The sequence below is a fragment of the Topomyia yanbarensis genome, chromosome 1 (assembly GCF_030247195.1).
Source record: "Topomyia yanbarensis strain Yona2022 chromosome 1, ASM3024719v1, whole genome shotgun sequence".
Classification (NCBI taxonomy): domain Eukaryota; kingdom Metazoa; phylum Arthropoda; class Insecta; order Diptera; family Culicidae; genus Topomyia; species Topomyia yanbarensis.
Genome location: NC_080670.1, coordinates 166,987,591 through 167,010,471, shown reverse-complemented (window position 1 = coordinate 167,010,471; position 22,881 = coordinate 166,987,591). Strand labels below are relative to the sequence as shown.

At 41.8% G+C, this 22,881-nt stretch overlaps 1 protein-coding gene across 7 annotated transcripts in view; it reads left to right on the top strand.

Annotated features, from left to right (window-relative positions):
- LOC131680502 (runt-related transcription factor 1) overlaps positions 1 to 22,881 on the top strand; it is a 222,313-nt gene that overhangs the window by 98,866 nt on the left and 100,566 nt on the right. For all 7 annotated transcript variants that reach the window (XM_058961247.1, XM_058961215.1, XM_058961221.1 and 4 more), the window contains exon 2: positions 1,871 to 2,689. In XM_058961247.1, coding sequence (XP_058817230.1) covers positions 2,107 to 2,689 — 583 coding nt within the window. In that variant the 5' untranslated portion in view covers positions 1,871 to 2,106. The remainder of the gene's footprint in view (positions 1 to 1,870; positions 2,690 to 22,881) is intronic.

Genomic DNA, 22,881 nt, shown 5'->3' with positions numbered 1-22,881 from the left:
CGAGCGGGAGCATGGGCGAGTGGGAGCACGGACGAGTGGTAGCAGCTGTAGGAGTGAGCGCCAGTGGGTGGGTGTGAACGAAAGAGTGAGTTTCAATATGTGTAATTTGAGTCGCTTTTGGCCGACTGGCACTCGCAGAAATTCTACCCGGCTGGGGAGTGAACGAAAGAAAGGCATGCATGGAGAACACTCGGATACGAGTGTTGGGCGCAATGAGAACACGCGAATGAGAAATACAAGAGTTATTTTTACGAGTTCAGCAACACTGGATGTGGCCCGGACCGGACTGACAAATCGAAGTACAATGTTCTCGAACGGGGACCGAACCAAATGGAGAGACTTTGTGCTTTGACAGTATTGTATGTAGCTGGTAAGAGTACGTATGGGAGTTGGTGGTTATGCCGCTAGGATTCACTTAACTGGTGGTGCCGTACAGCAAAAAGGCGTTTGAGGGAAAGATCGTTTGAGAAAAATGATTTTCTAATCATTTGGTGGACGTGAATATGGATGCTGAACAACGGAAACAAAGCGGAACTTGAGTTTTTTTGCACAAGAACATTTAAAAATGAATTTAGTTCTGGAACAACCTCATGATTTTACTTAGTTCTCGACAAACATATGACTACGACTTAAAAGCAGCGATGCCAGATTTACAGACATGTCTGTATTTTACAGACTTTTGATGGTCTCCTACAGACGTAATCAGAAATCTACAGACTTTTAAAAGAGTAATAGTATTTAAGAAAATTGCACTTGAATAATTTTATCCGAATACGAGTGATTCCTTCACAATAGTTTACAAATTTCAAGCTACTTTTAAAATAATAACGTAGTGTAAATAAAGTTTAAACAACCTTTTACAGACATTTTCATTATTCTTCTACAGACATTTCACAAAAACATGTGGCATCGCTGCTTAAAAGCCAACTGTCAAAATTCTCTTTGAAAGGGAATTTCGGACAAACCGTTGCTGGCTAAACACAATTCATAGCAGTTAATGAAAGAGAAAACTTTTCTCATTTGTTTACTATCAACATCTGTGATTTGGCGAGTAACGGTTTGTCCGGAGTTTCCTTTCAAAGAGAATGTTGACAGTTGGCATTTAAGCCGTAGTCATATGTTTGTCGAGAGTTGTATATTTTAACTTCTAATCAGATAAATTCAATAATCCCCAACTAAATCCGAAGACTACACATCAAGAAGGCTGGCACCTCTATCCAGAATCTGGAGACAGTTACAGCAACACCTCTTTCGAGTAAAGGTAGTGCTTTCACTATGGATGCACGTACACATATTTATTTGCACGCTGAGCTTCCTACCTTCGTACAATAGAGGCGCTGTAGCTTCTGTCGTTTCTCATTTGTATGTGGGAAGGAAGAGATGTCACTCTTCTTGATAAATTAGTCTTTCCTAAATCACTAACCACCTTTCTGATTGAAAGCTAATCATTCTACACGTGAAATGTCATAACATCGTCGCAGCCCTACAGTGACAAATAACTAACATTCTGAAGCCGAGCACATTGTTCGCGCACTCTAGCTGGAATGTCGGAGTGAGATATTGCAGAAATCTGTACATTTTCCAATCGCGTTATTCCCCTCTTTCACAACATATTGTGCAAGAATTTAATGTGTGTATTCATGAAAGGGTTTGAAAATTCACCGCGTCAACACTAGAAGTTTGAGGTTAATCAGAAATTATTGCATACCAACACGGCTGAATCAATGACGCACCATCGCAATAATTTGGGAAATTTGTTCTCCATAACTGAGCGGTATGGGGACTTTCCACATTCGATAGATATTTGCAAATAATAATTATCTATGAGTAATGAGTATGTCTTTTGTTTTTTTTTAATTTTATTTCACAGACAGAACATCCCATTCACAATGCAACACAGAGCAGCCGGCAAATTGAAAGTCAATTAAAACGTCCAAATAGACTGCGACCGAACTCGATCCTGTAACATATTGACCGAGGCAAGTGTTATACCGACGTGTGGACAAAGTCGGAAAAGTATACAGTGCTGTGAAAGAGGGGTGGTGCGAAAAAATTTACCAAAGCGTACGTGATAAAAGCATAAATCAAAGTGTTTCGATATTAAAAATGCATCTGACTACGAACAATTCAACGACAAACAGCAGCAACACGAATGGGAACACTATCGGCAGCAATAACAATGGCAGTGGGGGCGGTAGCGTCACCGGAAGTGGCGGCGGAGGTGGAACCAATAACAACAGTAGCAGCAGTAGCAATAACAACAGTGGAAGCGGTAATAGCAACAACAATAACAACAGCAGTAGCAATAACAACAATGGCGCGGCAGCTGGAGAAAATGGCCCACCGTCGGCCGCCAGCATACTCCAGGACACCTACACAAAGATGACGTCCGATATACTGGCCGAACGGACGCTGGGCGATTTTCTCTCCGAGCATCCGGGCGAACTGATTCGAACCGGGAGTCCTCTGTTTGTTTGCACGGTGCTGCCACCGCACTGGCGATCGAATAAAACACTTCCGGTTGCGTTCAAGGTCGTCGCGCTCGGGGACGTCGGCGATGGAACGATGGTGACGGTACGGGCCGGAAATGACGAAAACTATTGCGCCGAACTGCGAAACTGTACAGCTGTGATGAAGAACCAAGTGGCCAAATTCAACGATCTGCGGTTTGTGGGGAGAAGCGGTCGAGGTAAGTGGATTCGCCTTTGTTTTCAGATCTCTTTGTACCCTAGCTGTTGCTCGTTTTCATCACCCCAATTCGGTCTTTAATTAACCTAATGTCTCAAGGTTCTCTGCGTGAAAGACCGACAAAAAGTCTTCTAGACAGCCAGGGAACCAACTGGCGACGGACACTTTTTTCCCACGCAACGGGGGAAAAAGCCTACCTCAACAAGGTTAGGGTTTCGATTCAGCGTGAAAAATCCAAGGCAAATCTCCGGTGTCCCGACCCCCGCAAAAAGAAGCTGGAAATTCTTTCGTTTCACTCTGTTCCACTGCCGGACTTTTTTTTCCTTCCCTCGACGGTGTGTCCTGTTGCGCGTGTCGACGATAGCGGTACCCGGTGTGATTTACTCTCGGCTGTCGCTGTTTCTTTTCCGACGACTATTTTGGCCCCTTTCTTTCTTATATACTTCATTTCGTACCAAAACTTGATGGAAAGGGGACGTCGGACGAAAATTTCAGCTACAGGATGGGTTTTTCTTCTAAGTCGGCGTAAGGAATGCAAGAGATGTGAACGATAGAGAAGCGGGGAAGGTTTTACAGATGTTTTTCTGGAACTGGATAAAGTGTATTGTGTGATATTTTCACGGACAGTTTTGATTTTCACGGACAGTTTAAGAATGGAACTAAATTAGGGGACTCATTTCCAACCTAGATTAAGTTTATGGTTTAACTATTTTGTTAATATTTTTAGTTGAATATGTGCCCTGCAAACAACATATTCCGCACACCCAAATAATGATCTTTGTAATTCCGCGTACCGCCGTTTTTTTTCATTTTGAATTAGAACGAGAAACGTAAATCGTAAACTGGAATATAAAATAGTATATTAACCCACAAAAGAAAAATACGTCTTCTAAAGTGCAGCATCGTTTTACGCAAGGGCACACTATGCCAGGGTTAGGGATCCCGGAATTTTAGTGGCCCCGAACTTACAATGAATACAAAATATTATTACTCTTGAACGTGTGGATAACAATGGATTCAGTTGCCTAGTAAGAAAGTATGGGCACTGGGTTTACGAGCCACCCCGACCCGCTAAAATAACTAGTCTTGCCGCCTAACCTGATTCCTGACTGGCACTGCCTTACAGCATTACTTCGGGGAGGGGCTATTTTATCTACATAGCGCCCACGCTTGTCTACTTTGTAGTTTATTCCTGTGTAGGTAGTCCCTTTAATAGAGCATCACTCCTCGACACACCACCAGTGTTCGACCATCCGCCCAGGGTAGGCCATTTCTGTATGACAATACGAAAACTAGCTGTGGGTCAGAATTAGTCCTCTTCCCCTACGAGGACAATCTGAGCTTGAGCTTGAGCTTGTGCTACTCCGTTATCGATCTGGACTAGCTGAAGTCGCTCAGAGAATAGGTAGATAATTACGCTTTGGAGTAGCGAAACATCTTTCAATGTGCAACTCCTGGTAATTCCAAAGTGTTTATTGATCAATACCGGCGCCGGCCAGGCCCGAACGTAGATCGCGGAAGGAAAGGAAAGGAATGGTTAGTACGATACTCGCTTTTGCTAGAGGCCGTATATACTACTGAGCACTCCACAAGTATCACAGGAGGAGGATATTTTTGTTAGTAAGAGTATAGAAGTTAAATCACTTCTTCTTTACCGACGCCAGAGAGCCGACTTCACTATCTGAACTAGATATCGATCCACCAAAGTCATAGACCGGGGACCAACGGCTTTATTTCCCTTCCGAAGGAAGACGTGACCACAGAATTTTTCACCTCAGAAAAATCTCAACGACAAACAACATATTACACAATTTACTGCACCCTTTAGCCCCCTTATACCATTCACCAACAGAACTTCTTGAGCCCTGTCCAGTGCCGTTTAGTATTGGAACTCCTTTAAGCCATTTTACTTCCTTTTCGTGACATATACTTCCTCGTTGAGCCATTCAGCTCTCAACTTGCTTGCAAACAACTCGGTCTAGTCCCCAACAATAGATCTAGCTTACTCCGACGGAGAATTCCTTGACGGGAAAAGTTTTTTGGAAGCCGACCCAACCAGCCAGGTTCCAAGGTCGGTCCAGTGATTCCGGTGGAGCAAGACGTTCGGTTCACTGGTGCCCCGACGACCCGCAACTGGTGGTGACTCATCGCGATCTACTCAGTCTAGTCTCCGGCGGTGAATCTTGCTTACACCGACAAAGAGTTCCCCGGCGGAAGAATCGGTTCTTCGTCTGTTTCCGCTTTGTCTCTCAGTCCTATCGAGTCAGTCCGGCGATTCCGGGTGGAGCATGGCGTCCGGTTTGCTGGCGACCTGGTCATCGGGTACCCGCTGTCTACTCGACTAAACCCCAAGCGGTAGATCTAGCCTACTCCGGCGGAGAGTTTTTCGGCGCTGATTGCTCTCCCGAAACCGTTACTCGATGTTCATCACGTCATTTCCGCTGTAAGGCAGTCATGATCTGCATCCACACCACTCTGTTGATCGCATTCAACGTAATTACGACGCCTAACATTTTGTGGGCGACATGATCCGGGTTGATGGCCGGCCTCCCGTTTCAAGCATCTCCCTGCGTGTCGCTTCGAGCCTCGGGCATTCGAAGACCACGTGCTTCTCGATGTTCTCATACTCCCGGCACATCGATGATGTTGCGTGCCCGAATCTATGAAGATACTTCCTGATGCAGTCGTGGTCCGACAGGAGCTGTGTCAGGGCGAAGTTCACCTCTCCGAGCTTTCTATTGAACCACATCATCAAATTTGTGATGAACCGTTAGGCTCACCATTCATATTGTCCCATTCTGGCAGCCACCTCACCATCGATCCATTTTCACCATTTTCCTAACGTTTCTGGCGTTTTTCCGATTGTAGCACTCGATATCCTTCGCCAGGATGATGTAGACACAGAGAACAGACATCCATGATCGAACAAAAATATTTAAAAAACGTGTGTAAACATTTGAATTAATGTACGATAAACACTAGCGCTGCCACACCAACCTATCCCAACTATCCGTCAAATCCATTCCGGAACCGGTTCGAAATCCTGGATTCAGTATGGAATCTTGCTCAAAGAAAACAACCGATTCCGACTCTATCGGTTGATACATTTGAGCTGGGATTCATGCTGGAAGTCCTAACCGGTTCCGGACTAGTTTGATTGGGTAGAGGAATAACCGCTGTCAATTCTGTCGAACTCAGCCACAAAAAACATGACGACAGTAGCGCACCTGGTTTGGATATCCCAACTACCTTCGAAACCGTTAGAGATTTTACAAAAGTTGAATGTTGAAGATGGACGTCTGTTCTCTGTGATGTAGATGCGCATAATCCCGGTGATAACGCATACTGCCACCGAAGATACGCGCTCGCGACTTATACGGCCATCAGCCGAATCGTCCTGTTCAGCTCTTTGTGGTTCCGCTTGGTTTTCAGCGCCGCACCCATGGCCGAAAGTCCTCATCGCAATATCGACGACAAAACACTAACTAGCAGACGTCTCGTGTTGCTTCTCGGACCGGCGCCGATTTCTCGCAAGCGCAATCGACGTGGTTGTTCGGGCTTAACCGGTTGTCGATTATTTTTCCAAGTTTTTCAAGTGTATCCAGCACACATAAGCATATACGAGGTTGGATCACCTGGTGACTTCCCTGGCTTTGGCAGCAAAACCAGCTTCTGTACCTTTCTCGTTTTGAAGAGGTTGCCATAATGTAAACACTTCTGCAGCATCATCCTGAACATGTTAGGATATACCAGGATCACAGCTTTCAGCACCACGTTTGGTATTCCATCCGGATCGGGGGCATGATTTTAATCGCATCTGTGAGCTCGTCGTTGGACACTTGCCAATCATTCAATTCTTCGCCGTACGCTGTCGGTGGCCAGGTAGTTGCATCGTGCTTCGGGAAGAGACCCTCAACGATTATCTTTAGCTTACCAGGGCATATTTCAACTGGCATCGCCGAGCTCTTCATCTTCGCCATCACAACTCAGTAAGCGTCGCCCCAGGGATTGACGTCTACTTCTACGCACAGCTTCTTGTGGGAACTTGCTATGTTTTATTCTCCCCGCGGCCTAGGCATTGAAGTCACCACCAGCTTTTGGACGTTCAACTGCTCGGACAACTGTTCCAACATTAGGCAGAACTGATCACATGGCAATGCGGTTGATTTTGACGAAGCCTTTTGCTCACGATTTTTCTGCAGTTAGCTTGGCGCCACGCTTGATCTACGGAATGGCTCGACCACTCATCCAGTTAGTTCCGGTCATTCTCCTTGCTTTCCATCATTTTCTCCGTATTTTACGCTATATAGATCCTCCGCGTTAGTTCTGGTTTCTGTGAGTCGTTTAGTCCCGTTTTTGCGAGCTATTTAGTGCCCATGATCGCAAATCAGTCCCATAAAGATAGGAAATCCCATAGAAAATGGGACATATATGCGATCATGGATAGTTTAGCTTTCGCTCAGTTATTCATTTAGCTCCTGATACCATAAGGCCATGAACCATTTAGTTTCCAGCTTTGACGTGATCTACTCGGATACTCGCTGGCGGTAAACTCACCTTAATCAGACCAAGAGTTCTTCGGTAGCAGAATATCTCTCGATACCGGCGGTACGGTACGTTCAGAGTATCTCTTGGACGATCTTCAATTTGTTCGTCCTTTGGGCATAACCCTCGATAGCACCCTCAGCCGACAGTCGCATTGTTCTCTCATGCCTGGAACCGGTTATGCTGGACATTCTTTCTCGTATCTTACACACTATCAGATTATGGTCAGAGTCAACGGTCGGTCTTCAGCAAATCCTGACATCAATGACATCAGAGGAAAGTCGATCGTCTATCAAAACGTGGTTGATTTGCGACCGAATTTCGCCATTCGGGTGTCTTTAGGTGTGCTTCCAAATATTCTGCCGCGCGAAATAGGCGCTAGACAACCATGGTTCTAGTTGCGGCCAGATTTATCAACCTTAGACCGTTGTCGTTGGTGGTGGACTGGAAGCTCTCCACACCAATAACTAGACGAAAGATTTCTTACCTGCTGACCTGTGCATTTGTGTCCCTAATGATCAGCTTTACGTCACGTTTGGGGCATTCTGTGTACGTCTCATTTAGACACTCGTAGAATTCATCTTCTACATCATTGGGATTGTCGTTTGTGGGCCCATCGGCATTGATCAAGCTATAATTGAAGAATTAGTCCATTATCCTCAAAACGTAGATACGGTCACTCACCGGCCTCCATCTAATGACTTGTCGCTGCTGTTTACCAAGCACTACAAAACCCACTCTATGTTCCGGTTTCTCGCCGATACCGTAGTAGAAGTGCTACTGGAATAAGGTATGGCACAGTTGGATCTACTCGTTCTCGTGTACCTTTACTTTTTGCAGCTCCCGAGCAAGAAGGGCGGCCTTCGCAGATTCCAACATGGTTCCAAGTACTGAATTTCTAATCAGTTTTCGTTAAACATTGCCGTATCCTTTGACAATTGTTCCATCCTGTATCTATTGTTACATTTTCCGGGTATATTTTATTGATTCATCAGCACAGTGGCATAGTAAGAAAATTTTGGGGGGGGGGATATTTGTTGTATATATATATGAACGGGTTTGGGTAGTCATCCGACCCACTAATACAACTAATCTTGCACGGAACCTGATTCCTCCCCGGCATTACCTTACGGAAAGAGATTTTTTAATGTGCACAGCATACACTCCTAGTTCTTTCAGTAGGGTTGTAGCACTCATCCTCGACATTCTACCATTGTTCGACCATATACACAACGTGGCAATTTCTGTATGGTAGTAGGAAAGCTAGCTATTGGTACTAATTTACTGAACCCTTCAGTTCTCTTGTGCCATTTAGTACCACTTCCTCGTTGAGCCTCCGACTAGTACGCGATCTAATCGGTCTAGTTTTCGACGATGGATCTAGCCTACTCCGACGAAGAGTTCCTCGGCAAGATAAGTTCGAAAGCGAGTCAACCAGCCAGGTGCCTAGGTCAGTTCGGCGATTCCGGTAGAGTAGGGCGTCCGGTTGATTGGAGCCCCGGCGCGACTGGTGGTGTCTCGTGGCAGTCTACACAGTCTAGTTCCCGGCGGTGAAACTGACTTTACGCTGACGGAGAGATCCCCAGCGAAAGAAGTTCTCCCGATACCGTTTTTGGTTTCAGTACTAGATCTTCTTGAGCCCTTTGGCTTCGTGACTGGTGCCATTTAACGACGCAACTCCTTTAAGTTTAATTTCTCTTATTGGGCCATTTAGCACTACTTCCTTGGTAAGCCATTCAGCTCCTCGACATGTTCGCGAACTACATTATGATCTACATCATAAATCTGTTTACTGCGTTCCACGTCTTTACGTCGCTTGTCATGTGCACGTCACTTCAAACCTCGGACATTCAAGACCACATACTTCAGTGTCTCCTCGACGTTCTCGCACTCCGGGGACTGTGGTGACGCTGGGTACCCGAACCTATGAAGATACTTCCTGAAGCAGCCGTGGCTCGGTAGGAGCTGTTCAGGTGCCGTTTAGGTAATCTCCCCGTGCTTTCTATTGATCCACATCGACAGGTTTGGATGAGCCGGTAGGTCCACTTTCCTTTTTCCGTATTGTCCAATTCCTACTGCCACGTCACCATCGAATCGATTTTCATCATCTTCCTCACGTTTCTGACGTTTCATTGATTGTAGCACTTGATATCCTCCGCCAGGGTGATGCAGATGGGGATCATCTCGGCGATAACGCATACTGCCTCCGGTACGCAATCGCAACTCGTACGACCACCAGCCGGAACGTCCTGTTCAGCTTTTCGCGGTTCCACTTGGTTTTCAGCACCGAACCCCAGGCAGAAGCCCTATACCGCAGCATCGATGACGAAACGCTAGATAATAGACCGACATTTCGCAGGTGTGATCAACGTGGTTGTTAGAGCTCGACCAGTCGTCGATTATCACTCCCAATTGCTTCAGTACACGCTTCGATGCAATCACATGCCCTTCGACGCTGAACTGCTTTGCAGTTGCTGACCACCTCCGTATTGTGGTGAGCTATTTGCAGCTTGATCCCGTTCATCCAGCTCTCGACCGCATCTATTATCTCCGTCACCGACGCCTCCATTTCTTCAAGTGTCTCGCTCATCACCGTTAGTGATACGTCGTCCACGAAACCCACGATTTTCACTTTCCCGGGCAGCTGCAGTGTTAAGACCGTTTCAAAGAGTTGGACAGAGCATGGAGCCTTGAGGAACGCCCGTTGCGTACTCTACTCTGGAAGTAGCTCTTGAGGATCTGGCTCATTCTTCTGTGCAGAGCTGCGGCATTGGTATATACGAGAATGGATGACCCGGATGGCCTTCCCTGACTTTGGCAGCAACATCAGCTTCTGTACCTTTCTCATTTCGCAGTAGCATCCTGAACATGTCTGGATATGCCAGGATTGCCGCTTTCAGCGCCACGGTTGATATTCCATCCAGACCGGGGGTTTTCTTTGATTTTAGTCACATCAAAGCTTCTAAATCGTCGTTAGTCGCTTGCCACTCGGCTGTGTTACCTCCTTCTTCTTTGCCGTACGGTGTCGGAGATCAGGTAGTTCAATCGTGCTTTGGGAAGAGACTCTATATTTCAGCTGGTGTTGACGGGTCCTCATCTTCGTCATGACGACTCACGGCCTCCCCCAGGGATTGGCGTCTATTTCTCAGCACAGCTACCTACGGTTCTGGTGATTTGTTTAACGTGTGCTAACGTGGAGTCGTTCATAAGTACTTCAGGATATAAATATTAAAAATATTCCTGATTCATGTACTTTTAACAGAAAATTCTAACTTTTATTATCGTAACTGAAATGTTTTTTCATTGCATTAATTTTTCTACAATCCAAATTTTACTAACAACTTAAAAAAGCTAAACTTCTGGGCTGACATTGCCACTCAGCTAATAACAATAAACAATAATAATTGATAAAATCACACTAATTCCACTACAATGCTGATTATTTCATTCGGATTGAGGTCGATATCATAAACTCACTTCAATTATGACAATCTTCTGCCGCTATTTTGACTATAGCTATCAAAATTCGATTCTACAGTGTGCACCAAGAAAGTGACACTCGAACTATTTTTTTTTTAATTTATTCGATCTTAGTTTGTAAACAATTAGCCATTTTATAAGATTGTCAACCGAGAAACGTTAGCCCACCATTTAATTATCAAATAAACGTCACTTGGGTAGACTAAAAACCTCTACTTTACTAACAGTTATTTGCAAACAATAACCGATAGCTTTATTTGTAAACTATTAACTGATAGTTTATGCAAAATTTTGCAAAGCTAGGTGGAACGATTTTAGTAGTGTACTGGTATTGATGAAGGCATCAACATTTTCTGACGCATACTGTAATGCTAAACATTGCCGCTTCAGGGCGCTACTGCTGCTGCCGAACGAACATCCGACAAATCCATTTTGTATTATCAAATCACCTCCGGTGCTAATTTTCGAGCAGATACCATGGGCCAGCTCCGTGCTAGGAAATTAAAATAATTCATCGATTCAAGCCCTCATCCGTAAATTGGTGGGTTTTGAGCCCGCCTCCGTTGGGCGCTGCTGCAGTTTGTTCACGGGCAGGATCGGTTCGGGACCGGATGGGGGATATACGTTCGAACTAAATATGTATCGCTAATGCTGCTGCTATCTGGCCAAAGGGGGTGGAAAACGAAAACGAAAACCGGGTGAGGGGAAGAAGTGGCTTCGCCAGAGAGCATAATTTTCATTCATTGCTCGTACTTACGCTCTAATTGAGTTTCCATGAAAACCTTCCCCGGTCGGGCGCTCGGAGGCGGCCGGAAAAAAGCACCAACTAAAACTGACCACCGTGGACAAAGAACAGAAGTGGAATTTATGCATACCCGTATACCTGGTGCGTGAGCACACTTCATGTATTGTGTGCTGTATGGGGGCACCAGATTCATCGATTGTCAGTCTCCCCTTCCCCCTGCTTCACCGTTGTAGCACCACTCGTCCACCATGATAATGATAATGTAATCCGGTGCCACGGTGGTTTTACAAATGTTCGCGAATGCAGCAGCGGCACCTATTTGTATAGGCTTCCGAAACACCGAAGGAAGTATGTGGACGAGGCAGGTACAAGGCAAAGCGTGAGGTGTGGTCCTCGGGTGCGCAGCACGGAAATTAAAAGCATTAACATGATGGAATGGCTAGGCTAGTGTTTTGTGTACCTTGTTAGGGAAAATGCATTAGATCGATAGCTGATATCAAAAGCATTAGTAATCGCATTCAAAGAGATGGTTTGATTGGTCTACGTGCGTGCGTTTGGGTCTCCGGCGTGCGGGAGGCTACTGATGGGGAGTCTGGGACTTTTCGAGTTATTCAATCATCACATTCAATTGGATCAATTCTAATGATTTTGAAAAGCCATTTATATTATCAGAAAATTTGAGATGAGCCGATTTTTGATATGGTGCCAAAATACGACTAGGTGCTTCATAGAATCTGAACAAGTATGTAGTTTTCAGCTTTGTGCAAGTGCGAATTTTCGAAGTTTTTGATTTATTTTGATTTGGATTTTCAAAATTCCGCGTTTTGAGTATAGTTTTAGATGCAATTGGTCGGAGAACTTGTCAGTGTGGTGATTGATTGACTTACTTGGTTGCAATTGGATTAAGAGATGACATTGCCTATTTTCTGAAACACTCGTCTGACACATAACTTCGAGTAGGAGGCGTATGATTTAAATGTTCAAGCCATTATCATTAAAAGCTTTGGAATCGTGAAGTTATCAAAGAACTTTTCTAAAGATTACAATTTTCCTATAAAACTTATTTCGAAGAATATGCAGGAAGTAGGGGAGCCCGGGGCTAGTTGGCGGAAGCCGCTTTTCTCCGTTTCTATTAGACACAAAGCGTTGCCTCTCGTTGTGTACCTCAAGTAATGTGAAACACATTATCCGATGTGTTTTTATTGCAAAACATTTTGTTTTGTTGAAATTGTGGGCGATATTGTATATTCGAGCATACAAACTACATTTTCTAAATTCTAAATACTTTGCGGTATTTAGGATGATTTTCAATCTATTGCCCGAATGATTATATTTTCGATAGAGCGTGAAAAGAACTTTCAGTGTCCGTATAGATATTACTTCTATCGACAAACAAAAGTTATTTTTTAATCAGTTTTTAATAAAATCTGCGGTTGGGGTAAGTTGGCGGTGTTGCACGCGGGGCAAGTATGGCGGTACTATTTACAGTGCAAAAAAGTCATCAAAAAATTTTATTTCTGGAATTCACTCCAAAGTAAGAAAATCTTTTTCTTGTGTATCTCGCCAATGTGGGAGACATTTATTCCGGCCAATTGCACGAAGAATTTCGTTTTTGTTTTTGAATAGGGAGTAAGCGTTAAAGTAAAAATGCCGGGGTATTGAAACTGAAATATAATAGCAAATGTCGGTTAATATACAGTTTTCTCGAAAAGACATTCAGCACGTTCCAAAAGGACCGTTGAAATAATTTAATCTCCATTTGATTGCTTAGTTTTTGGTATATCCTCACATAACGCCAACTTACCCCGGGGCCGGGGTAAGTTGGCGGGTTTTCCGCGTCACATATTTTTGTCTCTAAAAATGGAGACAATGCATCAAACACTTTAAAAAAAATCAGAGATGTTGCCAACAGTCTGCTATTTCATGCCGCGTGTTCTATTTTGCAAGATCTACCTACATCAAAGCAGTAAAAATTGAAAACTGAAAACACCGCCAACTAGCCCCGGTCTCCCCTATCAAGCAGTCCAGATGAAATAAAGAAACGTGAATTGAAATCAAAAAGCATTTTAAAACTAGTTTTTATGGCTTAGTCTAATGAGTATATAATTAATTTTCCTCTAATCTATGCTGCATATTGCGAAAACGAATTTTCAGGTCACAAAAGTGCAATTTCTCCTATTTATGCATGTTTTTATGAACACTTAAACCTTATCCAGTTTGTGGGTTTCTAGTTTGTGCGTTTTTTTGAATTTCTAAACTATCGCGACTTTTTTATTTTATCCTCCGCATAAAAAGTGTTTGAGTTTACTTAAGTATATTCTATGGTTGAACTGACAAGTGATTTGAATGCGTTTTAGATAATCCTTGAAATATCTAAAAACTTTAATGTAAAAATATTGTTAATTTCCTCCTTAAAATTTAATCAAATTTGGAAAAAATGTGTAACAGAAAAAACATGAAATATTCAAGAATCCGTCCCATCGAAGAAACATCAACAATTTCTCGAATTTTTTCATAAATCTGTTATATTCGCAGTTGATAGACATAACTTCTGTGGAAGATTTGCATTTCTAGCAATTTATTAGGTGCGAGATAATTGTACTGGTTTGTTTAGTCTTCTCCATATCAAAAATGCCAATAACAAATCCCCAAAAGAGACTTATTTTGAAACCTCAAAACACATTTGTTGCTTTGAATCTATGCGGAATCCTAATTATGATTTGTCGTATTCTCCGTAAAATAATGTACGTAAAATATCCGCTCAATGTTACCTTGTCGCAACGACATTATTTCTAAAAGCCACGTAAAACACGTTAACGTACAAGAGAAGCGCCAAAGCGCACTATTTAGTAGGGTTTGTCGCGGTTGCGGTAATTACCGCAACCGCGCGGTATTTACCGCACCCGCACCGCAAAAACAGCGGTGCGGTGAGACACTTTTTCTCGCGGATGCGGTGCGGGAAATGAGCTTTTACCGCGCGGTATTACCGCAACCGCGATTAAAAAAAATTAAAGTGTGCAGTCTGCATTAAAAAGTAAATTAAAACTTTGATTTTTATCATTTAAGAACGACGCAAATTATTACCTTACAATAGGGAAACATAATAAACATTAATAATTGCTCTAATTTCCATGGACTTGACAATAATTTGAAAAGAAATCCGAATATAATCTGTATTCGACCTATCGTTACTTGATTTTTTACAATTTGTTTATTCTAATATGATAAAACAATGTTACTAAGAAATAACATCTATAAGCAGTGTCCAATATAATTTGGCATCATTATTTTACGACATATTTTGAACACTTTGAAAAATTACAAGCAAACCTTTTCAAATATATAAAATGCACAATCCAATCATTGAAAAACAATTGAATTGTACTGTCAAATCTAATTTTAAAATGCGTCATTTCTCCCGATTCCTCTTGGCAATCGTGAAATTGTGAATCGTTTACGATGACATTTTCTCAACTATGAATTTTGATTAATTTGGAGAACTTAAAGATGAACTTAAAGTAGTCTTAAGACTTAAAAACAACCCAAAGAATGAAATTATCATCATCATCAAACCAAACGAATTGGAGGAATCAGCAGTAAGGGAGACAAATGTTTGAAAAGCGTCCAAAATAAGGAGGGGTCCAAATTAGGCTGATATGTTACCTTACCATTCGTTCTTCAACATCGTATTTCTATCTCTATTGGTTTCGGTGTAAATTCGCAATGAATTTTCCTGCATTTCGTTTTTAAGACTCCTTCTACATAACTTTTTTTCCCATACGTCCATTGTTCGTCCAACCGGGAATATTTTCTACCAAATTAACAACTAATATTTTTCAGTTAGGAGTATTTTGTAACTTTCGAAGTTAGTGTAGGGTATTTCGATTTTTTTGTGTTTCTCAAAGCCTCCTTTCATATTGTGACAAGTGTCAAAGTTAGCCCAGTTACCAAATTTTGCACAGGACAATTTTTGACCCCTACCAAATTCAATTGAAGTTTTTGCCATTGGCATTATTGAAAAAAATTAGAAAAAATACATAAAAAGGTAGAACTTTCGAACTAGCTATTAGAAAATTACAACTTATACAATTTTAAGGGAGCAATCTTAGTATTTGAATAAGAATACATCCATTTCCATCATACGAAGTAAGTGTTTCGACATATTTTGTTCCTAAAATCCCCTATTTGTAAAAACATTTCTGTTGTATGCTGTAAATCATACATCTTTTGCAGTTTTTCAAATGTTCTTCAACAACTCTGTACCAGTTGAGATGGGATGGATTCCTGTTATGTTATGTGTAGTACGATTTCTGATAATTAAATTGAAGGTTTTCCTATTAATTGCTGCGGAAGAACGTTTTTTGCCTTTCTCATATAAAAAAGGCTATGCAATCACTGTAAAAATCGACTTTTTAACCGAGGCCCGGAGGGCCGAGTGTCATACACCATTCGATTCAGTTCGTCGAGATCGGCAAATGTCTGTGTGTGTGTATGTATGTGTGTGTGTGTGTGTGTATGTGTGTGTGTGTATGTGTGTGTGTGTCATTTGAACTCACACAATTTTCTCAGAGATGGCTGAACCGATTTTCGCAAACTTAGTTTCATCTGAAAGGTATAACGCTCCCATAAGCTGCTATTGAATTTTTAGTTGATCCGACTTCCGGTTCCGGAGTTACGGGTTGAAGAGTGCGGTCACACAGCAAATTCCCATATAAACTGGTACCACCATGATGTTCAAATGATGTAAAACATATTAAAATTGATGTAACATTACTCTAGTTTGCGGGTCTGGATCACTAATGATCAATCAAAGTAGCTTTGACCACATTGGCCACCTATGACGGTTCATGACGCCCCCGGGGAACCCGCTAAGTTCCTAAGCTAATATCACACCCATTCCCCAACGAATTCTCTACCGATTTTTACAAACTTGATTTCAAATGAAAGATACAGTAATGCCATTGACTGCTGCTGAATTTCATTCGGTTCTGACTCTTGCTTCCGGAGTTACAGGGGTGTTAGTAAGGATACACTGGAATTTCCCATATAAATCGGTACAATCGTAATACCTCAGAGGCTAAAAATTATTGAAATGGTCACCAAATTACTTCTAATCGCAGATCTAGATCACTGATTGCCAATCAAACATTCTTTTAATATATTGTCCACTATCGACGATTCCGGAAGTCCGGAATTCCGGCATATTCCACAATTAAAGTCAAATCGGTTCTTCGGTGATGACTGAACCGATTTTCTCAAACCAAGTCTCAAATGGAAGGCAAAATATGCAGTTGAGTATTGCGTCGCCGCCCCCCCTCCGTCTTGCCCTTACACCTCCCTCCTTCATCACTCCCCTCCCCTTGGACCACCCTCACGCCCGCATTTCCTTCATCCATCCCGTATACCGAAATAAGATGAAGGATTTCTGACGCATCCTCCACTCCCACTCTACTAACCCCCCATTCCCTACACGTTCAAACCCATTCCACCAATCTTTCCAAATTATAATCACATGAAGATAACATTGAACTCATGCTTATTAAGGTAATTAAATACTATTCTTTTGCCTTTCTCATATAGAAAGTTTATGCAATTGCTCCAAAAACCGACTTTCTAACCGAGGCCCGGAGGGCCGAGTCTCATATAACATTCGACTCAGTTCGCCGAGATCGCAAAATATCTGTGTGTATGTATGTGTGTATGTATGCATGTATGTATGTGTGTGTATGTGCAGATTTGTTTACAAAATGTCCACATCGGTTTCTCGGAAATGGCTGAACGGATTTTTACAAACTAAGATTCAGATGAAAGGTATAATATTCCCATAGGTTGCTATTGAATTTCATTTTCAACCGACATCCTGTTCCGGATTACGAGTTGAAGAGTATGGTTACAAAACAAAATTTGTTGATTTGTCCACATCGGTTTCTCGGAATTTTCTGAACCGATTTGGTAAACTTGATTTTAAATGAAAGGTCCATCAGCTGCATTTGAATTTTGTGTGGATCCGAGTTCTGGTTCCTGAATTACAGGGTGATACGTACGATCACGCAGCAAATCCCGATTCTAACGAATTCTGCGATGAATGTAAAAAGGTGAAATTTTTTCCAAAATGTAAACACAACTGTTGAATTTGTAGATCTAGGTCACCAACAGTCATTCAAAGTCTCTTTGGCCACACTGGCCACCATCGACGGATCCGGAAGCATCTAAATTCAGAATAACGGTTATATTGGTTTCTCGAAAATGGCTAGACCGATTTGGTCAACTTAGTCTCAAATAAAAGGTGTTGCATCCCTGGAAACTGATATTAAATTCCATCCCCATCCGACTTCCGGCTCCGGAGTTACGGGTTGTGGAGTGCGATCACATAGAAAACTCCGATTCAAACCGATACCGCGATGAATGCAAAAAGGTGCTCTTATATATACTTACCAAGTGTAATAAGAATGAAAGACAATTCAATAATGTTATATTGTACGAACCAGCTATTAAATCATAGTTTGGAGAAATGAGAAAGGCACAATTGCACCTCTAGGTGGATTAAAACAGGTTTGTATGTATAATGATGAAATACAGCTACATTTCATAGGACTTCAGTGCTATGCTAATATTTACCTTGATTCGAAAGTATTTATCTCAAGATGTACGGCATTTTATTAATAAAACTTGCAAAGTTGACATTTTTTAATAAATGTTACATTCTGAGGAGTCCGTCAAAGTTAATGTTAGTGTAAATAGGAAATAATTTTATACTATATATATATAATAAAAAATATTTCCTATTTACACAAACATTAACTTTGACGGACTCCTCAGAATGTAACATTTATTAAAAAATAGTTATACAAATAAATTAATAATTTTTCGAAACACTTCAAAAAATACAGAATTTTACCGCATTTACCGCATTACCGCGCGGTGCGGTGCGGTAAATGCAGTGCGGTTGCGGTAAGCGGTGCGGTTTTATTATTTTTTTTTGCGGTTGCGGTGCGGACTATCCATTTACCGCCCACATCCGCACCGCGACGAACCCTACTATTTAGAATCTAAAAATAGTCCCTCTTTCCTAATCTGAAAAGATAATTATAAAGCTATTCAGTCTATCGTCATATAGACAGCTGTATTGGTGAGTAAAACTGAATAAAAACAAAGCGTATGACACCAGGAAAACAAAGAGCACTTAGGCTTGGGCAAAGTTCAATGTGTGCGTTCTGGAAACGTCTTCTGCATCTATAATCGTTTTGCCCTTGAAGGATGCGTGGACTATTATGCAAACATTAAACATCAGTCGAAAACAACGTCGTTGGTTCATGCAGGAAATTTCCCCATCAAATTCAGAATGCCCAGGTTCAAAGCGGCAAATCGACAAATAATAATCTGCGTGTCATATATTCACAATAAACAATCAGCCAGCAGGTATGCAATCATTTGGCAATGCTATAAAAGCTTTTGATGCATGAAGCTCTTTTTGCTCCCAAAGCAAAAAGCGCCTTAATGTATGCTTTATTTTTTTCTTTTTCTATTTTTAGACGTGCACGCTAAAATCATTGATATTATACAATAAGTAATACAAGCTATGTTGGGGTCAATTATGCTATCTCATGTTGTTATGATCGTGTTATATTGCTATCAACGTTTGTTATAAATGTGATATTCGTAGAGAATTTTTTGTTAGAATTTTTATTATTTTAACACCTAACGGTTTCTGCTTTATAACAAAATTTGATTGGGAATTTTTCGTAACAAAATATCAGCATGAGTTATAATTGTGTTATTTCCTCCTGGTCGGGAACCGTAGGCAACGGTTTACTTTCTGTTTCTGCCAGCACGATGCGAATGGCAACAAAACACTTCTATTCTGTACTATACCCTGCTGATCCATTGAGATGAGTGTGTCGCCGAAGCCCAACGATATTCTCCACGATAAGTTAAGGTATCTACCATCGTGCAATTGCGAATATAAGGACCACAGTCTCCCGTTTTCTCGACATTCACGTACTCTGGACCAGGGCCGTCGAGAGCCGCGTCGGGCCCCAAGGCTTGTACTACTGTCGGGTCCTTTTAAACATAAGCCCTCTAGTTCCGTATTAGTATCCGGTTGACTCATATTGCCACATCCACAGATAACGTACCAAACAGGTGAATTTCGGCAACTTCCTATTCCGTGGTATCCAAATCGGGTAAGATTGCCATAGCTACGAGTTTTTCAATTTGCGGATATGCAGAAATCAGTAGCCTTTAGCTCAAATGGCACTTTCCCCATGTTGATCGGAGATTTGTGCCTTGCCATGAATCGTCTTTTCATGACTTTCCTATTATTTAATGGCTTTGGATATGTTCTATATTCACATATAAAACATATCCTTTACGACTTCATAGTTGTCTAGAGATCATTAAAGCACTCTTTATGTCGGAAAAGACGAAAGAATGTGCCAGAACAGAGCTAGTTCAGAAGCACCTTAATGGCTGTCAACAATGTTACCATGGATCTGTGTTCTTGTTTAAAATAACTTCCCTTCTTTATCGACACAGCAAAAGAAAAAAATTACCTCTCGATATTGTACCCACCCTTCCTCTCTTCTTTTGTTTGACATTCCGACTGTTTAAATTGACGATTTAGTGCCTATAGAAATGGGATTCCATCCGCAGTCGAAAACCTCTCAATTTGGTATAAGCGTTTGATCACCCAAGTAACCATAAGCACTAATTTAAAGCTTTAGGTTGACTATTGCTATTGCTAACTAGCGGTATACAAGTATTTTTAAATCTTGAATTTTTTGGAACAAGAGGCGAAACCGACAAAACGTCCGTGCGGGAATTAGAACGCCAATTCGAGCTCGTGAATGCAGCATACTTTCGCTCATATGTTTCCCGAATTGAATGCAACATGAAGGACAATCCAAAGCAGTTTTGGTCTTACCTGCGGAACAAAATGTGCTCCAGTGGAATTCCGGAATACGAGAATACTATCGAGACAGGACATCAACGTCACCAGCGGAGTCAGCAAATCTATTCTCGTCATTCTTTCAAAACGTGCTAAGTAATAACTCACCACCTTTGTCTGAATCGTACTTGACTAGTTTGCCAATGTTCACTCTGAATTTTCCTGCAACATCATTCACCGAATATCAGGTACATATTAATCTTCGAGGGATTGACAGTTCCAAGAGCCCGGGGTCCGACGGGCTACACCCATCGTTCATCAAGAATTGCTCTTCATCTTTGGCGCTACCAGTATCTCTATTATTCAATCGCTCTCTTGCTGAAAATGTTTTCCCCACGAAGTGGAAGGAAGCTTTGATAACTCCAATCCACAAAACAGGCAACGTGTCACCAATTATAGAGGAATTTCAATCTTAAACTGCCTCCCTAAAATCTTCGAGAGTATGTTGTTAGATGTTATCTACCACGCGTTAAAACAGATCATCACTTTGGACCAGCATGGTTTTGTAAAAAAGCGCTCGACAACTACAAATCTGTAGAGCTACGTGTCGTCGCTAATTGATAAATTGGAAAAACGACAGCAGATCGTTGCGGTGTACATCGACTTCTCGAAAGCTTTCGACCGTGTTCCTCATCAGCTTGCTGTGGAAAAGCTAAAACCGACTGGACTGCCGGACCGGCTGACTAATTGGATCTCCTCGTATCTTGCGAACCGTAGCACCTCGGTGCGACTTGGAACTACACTCTCGGATCCTTTCCACATTTCATCGGGCGTTCCTCAAGGGAGTCATCTCGGACCTCTTCTATTTGTACTCTTTGTGAACGACCTCTGCAGTGAATTATCGCCTTCTAAAGTCATGTATGCCGATGATCTGAAAATTTACCGTGTCATAATAACTATGGCAGACTGTTGTGCATTGCAAATGGACGTCGATAGGATCATTGACTGGAGCGACAGAAACGGAATGAGTGTGAATATTCAAAAATGCAGTACAGTCACTTTTACACGAGTACATACTCCAATTAAGTTCGAATACTCAATGTATTCTGCTCCCGTAGAACGAGTTGTATCCGTCAAGGACCTTGGTGTCATTATTTATTTATTTATTTATTTATTCTTATTTTTCATCTGACCTGTGTTGATCTACATGAAATGTTTCTAGAATGGGAAAAGCCCATTTCAGGATATGCTTCAGAAGCAATCCTCAAATGGGCGTAAAAACCCATCATCTTTTCAAATTTTTCACAGTTGATTACAATGATTTTACACAACAATTAAACTTAATCACATAGTACACAGTATTGCAAGAACAAAAATTACAAATATTACAAAAATGGAATCTTAAAATCTAAGTCAACCTTCTTAGTCTATTTTTGAAAACATCACAAGATACAGAAAAGTCAAAATGGTCATAAACACTATTAAAAACATTACACATCGCCCTAATGGGTTCGTTCTGACCATACTCTGTGCATTGAAATTCCAGTCTTAATAAGTTATGCGATCTGAGATTTCTAGGGGGCACATAGATATTTATTTGTGAGAGAATATCTGGAGCATCTATTTGACCAGTTAATATCTTCCCAACAAATACTGCTCTAAATGTGTTCCGCCTTTTCGCTAGGGTTTCCATATCGAGCAGACGACAGCGATCGATGTACGGTGGTACCTCTGCTGGGTTACGCCATGGGAGAGTTCTAAGAGCAAAACGGAGGAATCTTGCCTGCACTGCTTCTATTCGGTTGATCCAAATGTTCGTATAAGGACACCAAATGGGTGCTGAAGCTTCCAGGACAGATCGAACTAGTGAGAAATAGAGTGCCCGTAAACAATATGGATTAGTGAATTCTTTGACGATTCTTATAATGAAGCCGAGATTTCTATTTGCCTGTGCTATAACATGAGAGTAATGATTTCTGAATGTCAGTTGTGAGTCCAGGAGTACTCCGAGGTCTCTGATAACTGTCATTCTCTCTAGCGATTCCCCTGAGATGGTGTAGCTCCAGAGTATTGGATTTTTTCTGCGAGTAAAAGATATTATGGAACATTTGGCCACGCTGAGAGCCAGCAAGTTGCGACTACACCAATTACAAAAAGCATCTAAGTGTCGCTGCAGTGCCACGCAATCTTCTATTGACCGCACAATGAGAAATAGTTTGAGATCATCAGCGTATATAAGTTTACACCCTGGAGGTATAACATAGCAAACGTCGTTGAAGAACAACGAAAAAAGCAACGGTCCTAGATTGCTCCCTTGAGGCACTCCCGACAAGTTAATGAAGCTGTATGACTCGCTATTTCCTAATTTTACAGATAGAGAACGATTTACGAGATATGATTTAAGCCACCCTGTGAAATTTGACGAAGCGCCCAGCCGCTTTATCTTTGCCAGTAGAAGAGAGTGATCTACACGATCGAATGCAGCCTTGAGATCCGTGTATACAGTATCAACCTGAGATCCAACTTCAATATTTTT